The 11,446-nt window shown below is 51.3% G+C and overlaps 1 protein-coding gene across 2 annotated transcripts in view; it reads left to right on the top strand.

The window, feature by feature from the left end:
- The window catches only part of Rtf1 (RTF1 homolog, Paf1/RNA polymerase II complex component), a 56,364-nt gene extending 47,884 nt beyond the window's left edge, over window positions 1-8,480 (top strand). For both annotated transcript variants that reach the window (XM_013512486.1, XM_005381285.2), the window contains 10 exons: window positions 1,021-1,103; window positions 1,732-1,819; window positions 1,909-2,016; window positions 2,562-2,639; window positions 3,603-3,724; window positions 3,892-3,949; window positions 4,347-4,424; window positions 5,344-5,439; window positions 6,191-6,302; window positions 6,475-8,480. In XM_013512486.1, coding sequence (XP_013367940.1) covers window positions 1,021-1,103; window positions 1,732-1,819; window positions 1,909-2,016; window positions 2,562-2,639; window positions 3,603-3,724; window positions 3,892-3,949; window positions 4,347-4,424; window positions 5,344-5,439; window positions 6,191-6,302; window positions 6,475-6,581 — 930 coding nt within the window. In that variant the 3' untranslated portion in view covers window positions 6,582-8,480. The remainder of the gene's footprint in view (window positions 1-1,020; window positions 1,104-1,731; window positions 1,820-1,908; window positions 2,017-2,561; window positions 2,640-3,602; window positions 3,725-3,891; window positions 3,950-4,346; window positions 4,425-5,343; window positions 5,440-6,190; window positions 6,303-6,474) is intronic.
- Window positions 8,481-11,446: the final 2,966 nt, after the last annotated feature.

Here is an 11,446-nt window from a genome sequence, read left to right on the forward strand (position 1 = left end):
GGTAGTGCTTCTGGGAGGCTGAGGCAGAAGGATCACAGGTTCAAGCCCAGTGTGGAAATTTAGCAACTTAGCAAGACCCTGTCTCAAAATTTAAATGGGGAAGGTGGGCTGGGGATGTAGTTGAATGCAAAGACCCTGGCTTCAGTCTCCAGTATCAAAAAATTAAAAATAAATAAAACAGTGCCAACCTTTTTTTTCTTTGGAACTGGGAATTGAACTCACGACCTCATGCTTGCCAGGCTGGCGCTGTGCCACTGAGCTATATCCCCAGCCCTACAGTTCCAACCTTATACAGGTTATGTTGTAGGTTCCAGTGCTGCTTCAATGGTGGCGGGCTAGGATATAGCTCTTTGATTCTGTTGGTTTGTTTTGTTCTAGGTTGTATGATTTTAATGTATTTATCTCCTTGCATGGTAACTAATAGCTATGCCACATCCCAGAAAGCTGGGCAACAGAAACTGGGCTCCATGGTCTTCACGCTTGGTTAATAATATCTGGTCTCTGCGTAGGACTATGGGATGGAGTTAGATCTCAGTGATAGGCCTTGGGTTCAATCCCTAGCACAACAACCCCCCCCAAAAAAATTGACCCCCTAGAGACAGGCACAGTCGCAGGTACTTGTGGTCCCAGGTACGTGGGAGGCTGAAGTAAGAGAGTGTGTTGAGCCCAGGAGTTCAAGACCAGCTTGGGCATCATAGTGAGACCCAGACTCAAAAGAAAAAAGACCTGGAAGCCCTGAGTTTTTCTTGGAGTTAGGTGGGATTAGTTAGAGGAAAGTCTCTGGCAGGGCCCAGCAAGCTAACCCTCTGCTCCTGCAGCTTTCGCGCCCTGGCTTGAGACTTGCTGCCCCTTGCATCTCCCTGAGAAGTCTCTCCCTGAGACTGGGCCCAAAACCCCTGGCAGCTGCGGCTCCTCTCAGCACAGGTCACTTGTGTGTATCCAGGTAGTGGGGCCAACGCCGGAAAGGTGTGGAAAGCACTGAAGGAGTCTGCTTTTGACCAATTCTCTGCTTTCTCCTAGGTCGCCGAGATCACAGGTGTTGTAGAAACTGCCAAAGTTTACCAGCTGGGTGGCACCAGAACAAACAAAGGACTGCAGCTACGGTAAGAGGTGCTCCCGGGGCAGCCTTAGCTCCCTCCCCAAGCAGTCCCTGCCTGCACATCATAGCAATTTAGGAAGTCCCCATCTCAAAATAAAAATAAAAAGGGCTGGGGATATAGCTCAGAACAAAAGCCCCAGGTTTATGTTGCAAAAATAAGCCAACAGGAAAAAGGGAGTCAGGCTAGGGAGTGGCCATGACAAAACCTGTCCTTCAGAGAATGGCCCTGGGTCCTTGCATTTTGCCGGTGCAGTGGTCAGCAGAAAGCAGGGTTCTTCCTTTCGGGAAAAGAGTTTGCTTGTCATTTGGAAAACTCCTAATACACATATTCCTGATGTGGGTTGACTGGCCAAGTCCACTTGGTTTCTGTTGCAAGCTTTGTGATCTCAAATCTTAGCTGCCCAGTAAAACCGCCTAAGGGGTTTCTGTGCTCTCTGTCTGGTTCATACTCCCAAGGCTTCCACTTCCACTGATGTTAGCTGGTGCTTCAGCACTGGAAATGTTCTGTAGTCTTTTGAGAATATTTCAAAGGCCAGCAGGATGAAGGGCTGCAGGCGCAGCACACAAGCTGGTAGGCTTGCCTCGATGGTGTGCACGCACGTTCTTGGAGATGCTGTCTCTCATCTGTGTAGGCATGGCAGTGACCAACGAGTGTTCCGCCTAGAGTTTGTCTCCAACCAGGAATTCACTGAGAGTGAGTTCATGAAGTGGAAAGAAGCGGTAAGTGGCGAGACTCCCAGTAGGTGTGCATGGAGACTGACGCTCTCCCATGTCTCTTACTAATGCCCTCCTGCCATGTTTCCATCCAGATGTTCTCTGCTGGCATGCAGCTGCCCACTCTCGATGAAATCAACAAAAAGGAATTATCTATTAAAGAAGCTCTTAATTATAAATTCAATGATCAGGACATTGAAGAGGTAAGAAACCTGGTACCCCTGAGCCTGGAGCTTTATCACATTCATGGGAGTACAGAGGCCATGATTTTCTTTCTTTCCCTTTATCTGACATTTTTAGGTAGGTGAAGGCAAGGGAACGCTTAGGGTGCTGCCTTACTGGAGTTAGGGGTTTCTCTGTACAGTCTGTCTACAGATGGAACCACGTAGACCTGAGTCTATGGAATGTGCATTCTGCTAGGCTTCATCCTTGTAGAGCATTCTTTCTCCAAAGCACTGTGCACAATCCTCTGATCTTCATCCTCTTGGATGGTGGCTAGCCTTACAGTACCAGGCCTCCAAGCTGCTTCTGTTCATGGTGCACGTCTCTTCAGACTGTCCCAGAAGAACCACTTGGACCTTGGAAGCAGCATAGTAGTCCTCAGAATGAGCTTACTCACTCTCATGACAGTGCTGCTGGAAGAACAGTCCTTGCTTAATTAGCTGCTTGCCTGCAAAGTGGGGTTGCTCAGCCTGTCTACAGCAGTAGTTAGGAATACCTCACTGCTGGTATCTCCTCTCCGGTACAGATCGTAAAAGAGAAAGAAAGGTTCAGAAAAGCTCCACCCAACTATGCTATGAAGAAAACGCAGCTGCTGAAGGAAAAGGTAAGGAGGCCTTGTGCCCCTTCTCTGCCCATCCTGTAAGAGGAAATCAAGTTTGTCATTATTTTCTGTCTGGTACTGGGGAGTGAGCAGGGGGCTTTTGTGCTAAGATATAACTCCATCTCTTTTTAGTTAATTTTAATTTAGAGGGCTGGGGATTTAGCTCAGTGGCACAGTACCTGCCTGGCAAGTGCAAGGTCGTGAGTTCGATTCCTGGTACCGGAGAAGAATCTAAATAAATAAATAAATAATTTTAATTTAGAGCCAGGGCTTACTCATTTGCTGAACTGCCCAGATTGGGATTGAATTTGAGATCCTCCCAGCAAAACCAGTCTCTGTGGAGTTTGTGGTTGGCAGGATTGGGAGAAAAATCTTGGCTGGCTTATAAGCAACAGTCCATTCTTGCCACCTAGGTGGCACTCCTTGGTCATTTTTCTTTGTGTTGAAATTGGTCTTGTTTGTTCCATTCTGCTTGACTCTCCAGTCACTTTAGTTTCATGTAATAAGATAGACCCGGGAGCCAGATGTGGTGCCACACACATACAATCCTATCACTAGGGAGGCTGAGGCAGGAGGATCACGAGTTTGAGGCCAGCCTAGTGAGAGTTTCAAAACAGGAAATTAATTAATTAATTAATTAAGATACACATACCTGCGCTAGTATCCGGCACTAGATCTGAACAAATGATACTGTACTAGGTAGTTTTCTGTTCCTCACATCCAAATGAGGCAAGCCTAGTTTAGCCATGTGCCAGGTTCTAAGGTTGATGTTGCAGAGTGCAGTGCCCAGAACCCAATGACTATGCGGGAGGATGTCACTCCTGTGAAGAGTTAGACCTTTCTGAAGCACTCTGCACTGTCCGTCCCTCTGGTTGTGTTCATCACATGCGGTGCCTTGCGGTGCTGGAGTGAGGGAATCTGCGATGCAGAGCCAGTTGTGGCGGGAGCTCACCCCTCTCTGTGCAGGCCATGGCCGAGGACCTGGGAGATCAGGACAAGGCCAAGCAAATCCAAGACCAGCTCAACGAGCTGGAGGAACGTGCAGAGGCCCTGGACCGCCAGCGGACCAAGAACATATCTGCCATCAGGTGTGTGTCCCAGCCTCTCCTGCTCGGGCCTCCCCTCAGCCATGGTGAGGGCCCGTTGGTGGCCAGGCGCCCAGTTTGTGCTCGGGCTCTGCACGTCTGGTCAGGGCCCGGTGGCTCCTTCCTCTTCTCACAGCCCACTGCTCACTCCCCTTCCTCCTCCCTCACAGCTACATCAACCAGCGGAACCGGGAGTGGAACATCGTGGAGTCTGAGAAGGCCCTGGTGGTGAGTAAGGAAGCTTCACAGGCTCCCTGAAAAGACACAAACGAAATGATAGGAAATGTTGGCCATGTGTTGCCCAGGTTTCCATTTCAGTCATGCAGATAACGTGTGCATGTAGGTGAGCAATACCTGTGCCTAGCACGCACACGTGCTGCTATACCCCTTCCCAGCGTGAGACAGGAAGCAGCAGTTGTCCACCCTTGGAGTCCCCAACACAGTTACTTTCATCTGTTTCTCATTTGTGATTCTTGCTCCCGTCTGCTCTAGTGCCCGTGAAAGGAAAGGATGCGAGAAGGCTGCTGATCTTTCAGTCCCTTGCAGAGGTGTCGTTCACACGTGAACTCGGATGAGTGAGGAGGGGGAGGCTCGCAGGCTCCCTGACACATGTTCTGTGTTTTAGGCTGAAAGTCACAACATGAGAAACCAACAGATGGACCCCTTTACGCGGCGGCAGTGCAAGCCAACCATTGTTTCCAACGTGAGTACCCGAGGAGGACATCTGCAGGCGGGGCCCAGATTCTAGGACACAAAGTGAATCCCATTAGGAGGCTAATAGACCTAAGTTAAAAATAATGTCTGCTAGCTGGGATTTACTTGTCTCAAGCTCTTGGGTCTAGATACTTTCCTTTTTATCTTGCTGTAGGGCAAGTAGGTGGTAAGGACAGGCATGGACTCGTAAAAGCCCAGGGCCAGCACCTCTGTTCCAGGGTGGGCTTGCAGGGCAGCAGACATTAACACAGGTTGAGTAGCCCTTACCCAAAATGCTTGGAATCACCGGGTGTGGTGGCGCATGCCTGTAATCCCAGCACTCAGAAGGCTGAGGCAGGAGGATTGTTGTGAGATCGAGGCCAGCCTGGGCTACAAAGTGAGTGCAAGGTGAGACTGAACTGCATAGTGAGACCCTGTCTCAAGAAGACACAAAAAAGCTTGGAATCAGGTGGAGTTTGGGGTTTTTTGGATTTGGGGATATTTGCATATATATAATGACATACCTTAGGGCTGGGCCCCAAGTCTAAAGCAGAATTCATTAATGTTTCATACATATGATATACGTATCACCTGGAGGTAACTTGTATCGTGTGTTAGTGGGACTGCAGCCTGTCACATGGAGCCAAGTGTGGAGTTTTCCACTTACAGCACCATCAGTACACAGAAGCTCTTGGAACTGGAGCATTTAGGATTTCAGATTCTCAGATGGATGCTAAGCCTTGGGCCTGTCTGTGCTGGGCTTAGCTTTGACCCTTTCTTGCCCCATTTTGCTGCCTGAGGAAGCTCCAAGGAGCGGCCGCTGAGGGGCACCGCGAGCCTGTGGTCTTAGTGGTGGTAGATAGGAACCGGTCTGGCGGTGGGACTCTGAACGCTGGACAGCCTCTAAATAACTGATGTTTCTCTCTCAGTCCAGGGACCCAGCTGTTCAAGCTGCCATCCTGGCCCAGCTAAATGCAAAATACGGTTCTGGAGTGTTACCAGATGCTCCCAAGGAAATGAGCAAGGCAAGTGCAGGGCTGTCCGTGGCTTCCTAGCTGGGCCGCTGGCCAGAACCCAGAACACGCCCCTCACCTGGTTGGGGCTTCGTGGAATCCCACCTGTAGTCCCTTCTCCATCCCAGTTACTTGCAAATGTACTCAGCAATTCTGAGTTTTAAGCAGACAGCCTGAACTATAAGCCCAACACCACTGCTCACCTAGGGCCACTGTGTCTTGGCGCCTGCCTTCTGCACCTCTGTGGCAGATTTCCTCACGTGTGAGGTCGTAGCAACACTACACCCACCTGCCCTGCAGGATGCTTGGGAGGAGCAGGCGCTACCTAATTTAGGTCTGCTGTGGCGCCCAGCTGTCCCAGGGGTTCTGAGATCTTGGGTCAGAGGGCAGCCTCACTGAGTGTGATGGCGCACACCTCTAATCCCAGCACTCGGGGGGCTGAGGCAGGAGAATCACTTTGAATTTGAGGCCAGCCTGGGCTACAAAGTGAGCTCAAGGCCATCCTGAACTGCCTAGCGGGACTCTGTCTCTAAAAGACAAAAGGGGGGTGGTGCGGTTTTCCCTTCATATTCCGTGTCACAGACATGAGCCTTCCCTTTCTTCACTTTGAAGCCTGCAAAGGCTTCAGGAAAAAAAAGCTCTTTATCTCCGGCCCTTCTGTCCCCCCTTGAAAGTCCCTCAGTGGGGAAATCCAGTGAGCCCAAGCAAGGCCTTGGGCCATGACTGCCTACTGCACCTCTGACTTGTTCTTCTGTCCTTGCAGGGTCAGGGGAAGGATAAAGACCTGAACTCTAAGTCAGCCAGTGACCTCTCAGAAGACTTGTTCAAAGTGCACGATTTTGATGTGAAGATCGACCTCCAGGTCCCCAGCTCAGGTACGTGGGGTGGGGCAGTGTCGATGGCTGAGGACGAGAGTAGGGAGGAGATGGGGCCAGGCGCGCCCGCCCACAGCTGTGTTGTGAGAGGGCACAGGGGTAGTGAGCAAGGACCCGAGGAGTGCAGCGCCGCTTCTCGGGCCCTTCACATGCAATTTCTCCTCTCTTCCAGAGTCAAAGGCTTTGGCCATCACCTCCAAGGCTCCGCCTGCCAAGGATGGGGCTCCAAGGAGATCTCTGAACTTAGAAGACTACAAAAAGCGACGGGGACTGATTTGAGCCCAGCCTGCTGCTTCTGACCCCGCATGCCCATCAGTTCCCAGCTTACCTCTTTCCCTCTGATCTGCCCTCTTCGGGCTGGAGCAGTAGCAGAACTGGGAAGAGACTCCATGAACTGCCAGTCATCTGTAATATAAACCATTTGCTGTATAGACTCCCCGTCTGCACCATCTCCCACCAACTTCAGGCCCGCCCAGGGTGGATCTGAGCTCTTGTGGGCTTTTCCATGTCTTTAGATTTGTGTTTGCCTTTCTTTTTTTTAACCAGCACAGTTCATTGGCCACTCTGCACGCATTCAGTATTACCACGGAGCTGGGATCCTTGCTGCGCCCCCGGTGGCCACAGCAGTGGCGTGGGTCAGTCTCCTCCACGCTGCCCCAGACCCAACCACTGAACATTGCACCTGGCCCTTGCCGAGGGAGTGGGGACTGGGCACCTGCAGCCCCGCTTTCTCTCTCCTCATCGCGCTCCTCCTCCTGTCTTTTTGGAAGAGGGGTTTTCAAATCCAATTTAATTTCCAAAAAGTGTACATTTGTGGGGAGGGAGGGGGGTCTAATTTGAGAGAGAGAGAGTGCGTGTGTATATGTGTATGTAAGTGTGTGGTTTTTTTTATCATTTTTTAAAAATGCAGTACTCTTTGTATCAGTCTGTCATGAGTCTATAGCTGTTTCAGATTTTTTTCAGCTGTACTTTAGCATCTGAAACTGCAAGAAAGAAACTCATTAAATGTGATTCTTCTTACTAAACAGGCCTGACTGCTGTAGCTGTACCTTCCTCCCCCACCACCCCCCACCCTAGAGCAAAGCCCCAGGCTGTGTCGTGCCTGTGGGAGGGAGCCCAGGGAAGCAGCAGAAGCACCCCCATCCTGGGGGTCCCGCCTGCAGCTTCTCTGCTGAACATGGAGCGTGTGCCTGTCTCTTCTTGGTGATTCTGTTTTGGCAAGAATACCATTTTCTTTTGTTTTTTAAGAGAAATTCAACACGAATGTGGAGAGCAAACACAAAAAGATTTAGGTTGCAAATGTTAGCGGCCTGTGCCGTTCGTTCGTGTGTCTGCATAGCTATATGGTGAGCGAGGACGTTGTGCGGCTGGGGGAAGCCGGCAGAGAGGTGTGTGTGTCGTTAGGAAATGTTTGCAAAGAGATAAGCTGACTGCTCGATAATCATTCTCAGGTGTAAAGCTCCAAGTGTAAATAAAAGTGGCATTTAACAAATCTTTTCAGAACAAAGTACAGCTGACTGTATATATCAGGAACTGAGCTAGAGAAACAGCGGGAGCTGCTGATTTCCACAAGAGGGAGAGAACTCCAGACGCTCTGCTCTGTACTTCTTCATTCTACTTTTGTATACGGAAGGGGGTTCATGGGAAATCATGGAGTTATGTTGTATTTAAACATAAAAATGAACTTGATAACACTTCTGGGTTTAGTAGAGCCTCAGTGTTGCTTTAATTTAGTTTACATTTTTTATTTTTAAAAAAGCGGCAATGGATGGTTTTAAAGACATATTGTGACGGTAAAGTTGGTAAATGTGAGTGTGGCACGGCTGTGTGGTAGCTGCACGGGGTGGCCGGGCAGAGGAGTGGTGATGGACTCATTAAAACCATATATACTTGAAGAGTCCATCGGCTGAAGCTCTTTATAGACGGTGTGTAAATGTGGAATCACAGACTGTTAAACATTGCCTGGGCTCCGCAGTCCCGGAGCTGCCGGGACCTCTTCCACCACATCGAACGCGGACTTTTTTTCTACCTGGTTTCAAAAGACATGAAATCATAGAACCCATATAATTTGCTGGAGTCATTCTGATCCACCATGTAGATCTGTATTTAGTATCATTTGGATTTGGAGAAGTGTCAATTACATTATGGCTGTGTAATAAAATTTTTATTAAAACTGCATCACAGTGTAGACACTTTACCACTGTCTCTACAGCCATGGAAACCTTCATTCTAAGAGGCCAAAGCACAGAGCGGGAGGGAAACCAAACACAAAGACCCACAATCGACTCACACTGCACAGCAGTGTGGTGATCAGGATGCAGTTTCGCTGGGGCAGGGACTCAACAGACACTGCCCTGTCCCCAGCTGGTCTTCCTGGTGGGCCAAGGGATTTGTTGGGTGGCGGGGGTACCATCCCCAGTGGTCCCCTTCACTCCCCGTGTGGTTTTAGTATTGAAGAGTATGGTACCCAAGGCTGTTTAATTTTTTTCACTTCCAAAAAGCAAGAAGGCCAATGTCCATCTGCCTAGCTCACTACATGTGTAGGTCTGTTTGTGTCTTGCTTCTGAGAGGTGCAGAGAAAGTCTGATGCCTGCAACTTCCCTTTAGAAAGAATGCTCTTGTTTTCTGTTTTTGTGAAGTCCTGACTTGTCACTCAGGTTGTACAGGTATTTATAAATAAACTTGATCTGTTTTAACGGGGATTGAGATTTAGTGCAAGGCCTACATCCTGAGTGGCGCCTCCCAAAGAAAGTTGGAAAGTCCAAGAGCGCCTCCTCCTTGTTTCTTTCCTTAGCCCTGCACCCTAGAAAGTAAAAGTGGCTGTTGGTAACTCCAGTAGGGTGGTGCCCCAGACTCTTCTTGCTAGGGTAGTTGCCTAGACCCAGGGTGACCTCTAGGCTCGGTTTATTTCTTTTATCTTGATAAGGATCTGTAAGCTTTTCCTGGATAAGGCAGGCACCTCATGGGCTGCCCACGCCTAGTGACTCTGGTCCTGCCAGCCTTCACTCGGCCTCAGCACAGCTCCTCTGCTCCTGCTTGCTGCCTGTGGAGCCCAGGGCAGGGTGTGGCCGCGGAGGAAGTGCTAATGTGCCGCTAGCAGATCTGTAAGGCCCCACCCCTAGTGGCTGAGGCTCTGACACCTCTTTCAGGCTGTACTTCATGGGCCGGGGATATAGCTCAGAGGTACAAGCCCCTGCCTGGCAAGCACAAGGTCCTGAGTTCAATTCCTGATACAAAAACAAAAAAACCAGACTGCGCTTCAGCTAGGAAACAAGACCCCTCTGTGCACATGGAAAGCTAAAAGATGACAGTCACACAGGATAGGAGCCAAGTTCAAGTCTGCCTCTGGCCCTGGAAAGGGACTCCCCAGGACTTGGCCCCCAAGAACATCTGTCCGCTGCGGTTTTCTACAACTCCTAAGTCCCTCTGCTTGAATGTTGGAGACAGTACACCCTAGAGCCGAGGACACAGCAGCTGGCTCATCCCTCGATCTGGGGGCCCTGGGGAAGCCACTTGTTGCCTGTCTGGGGGGCAAAAGAAGTGACAGCCTCGAGGGCAGGTAGAGGGAAGAGGTGGTTAGGGTGGTCAAGGCCACCTTGGGCGCCCAGGACTAGCTGCGGCCCAGCAGCTCCAGAGAGCCAGGAAATCACTGAAATCAGTTTTCTCATTTCCCAGACCAAATCTGGGTCCCTTAGGTTGGGGACAGGTGAAACAAAGAGGAAGATGAGCCCTAAGGAGTGCCCCTGCAGCCTGCCTTCTGGGCCCAGGCCAACCCTACGCACGCACGTGGAACCTGGCAGTGGTGTTTCTTGCTCTGGGGTCCCCTCAACCCTGGAGTGAGCTCCAGCCAGTACCTAGGGCTGAGCCGGCTAACTTCTCAGCACACAAGCTCCCATCTTTAAACAAGAGTAAGAAGCCATGGGGCAGCTGGCACAGGGCTGTCTGTGACCCCAGGGTTGGGGTCAGGATGGGGTAGGGCAGAAGCTGCAGAAGAACCTGAACTTGGGGCAGAGGGCACCGCAGAAGCTGGTGCTAGAGCCTCTCCCTCAGTCCCGCATCCCCCACCTCCGCGGCCTCCAGCTCAGTCAGGATCTGGCCAGGGACCTTCAGGGAGTTGTGTGACAGCTCGGCCTGGGCTTGTCACCTCCCTCCCCTATCACACACCCTTTTAAGGATTGTAGGGCTCCACCCCACTACACCACCAAGAGTAATTAAAAAGCCAGAGAAATCCTTTCCACAATAACTACCTCATTGCCTCCTTTAAAATACCGGATTTTGCCATACGTGGTGGCATACGCTTATAGTCCCAGCACTCTGGGAAGCTGAGGCAGGAGGATCACCCGGAGCTTGAGGCCAAACTGGGCTACGTAGTGGGTTCAAGGTCAGTCTAAACTGCATAGCATAGCGAGTTCCTGCCTAAAAAAAAAAATCTGATTTTTTTTTCCTCCTGATTTAGTTGTGGTGGCCCTGTTTTTGTGAGCGTGGTGGAAGCCAAACAATATTCAGCCACACACACTCAGCCTAGCCTGGTTTACCCCCATCGAGTCACCCTGCAGCGCCCAGCTAAAGGTCATCTCCTCCAGGAAGCCTCTGGGTGTAGTTCCCACCAGCTCCCTCTAGCGTGGCACACTCCTCGCGGCACAGGGACTTGAATCTCCACCCCGGCCTGGGACCTACGTGTGTCGGCTGCACCGCCTGGGTTGGTGGCCGCCTCACAAACGCGGTGGAGAGGAGGTGGGGAGGGGCCACGCAAAGCCCTGCAGGGCTCCCCTGCCAACCCCTCGCCTCTGGTCCGGGCCGGCAGCGGATCCTCCCAGACTCAGCCGCGCGCACCCGGGGCACCGCAGGAACCCAGGTGAGCGCCCCGTGTGTGCTTTGCGCCGTGCACGAAGCCTGTCTCGTGGCAACTGTTTCTCGGAAGTTGACTTACTCTGGAAGCTGGACGCGCAGATGCCGTCCACAGTACTGGACCCCCGCAGCGAATCCAGCGTGCCCGGAGGTGTGGACGGCACCGAGCCCTGCGCCGCGGGACAGCTTCAGGCGAGAAGCTGCTTGTCCGTCTCAGGAGGCAGCAACTGGCGCAGCACTGATGAGCGCCGATTTGCCCTGGGGGCCACTGATACTGCTCTAGGCTGGCAGTGGGA

Source organism: Chinchilla lanigera, unplaced genomic scaffold (assembly GCF_000276665.1).
Source record: "Chinchilla lanigera isolate Chin_1 unplaced genomic scaffold, ChiLan1.0 scaffold00015, whole genome shotgun sequence".
Taxonomy (NCBI): domain Eukaryota; kingdom Metazoa; phylum Chordata; class Mammalia; order Rodentia; family Chinchillidae; genus Chinchilla; species Chinchilla lanigera.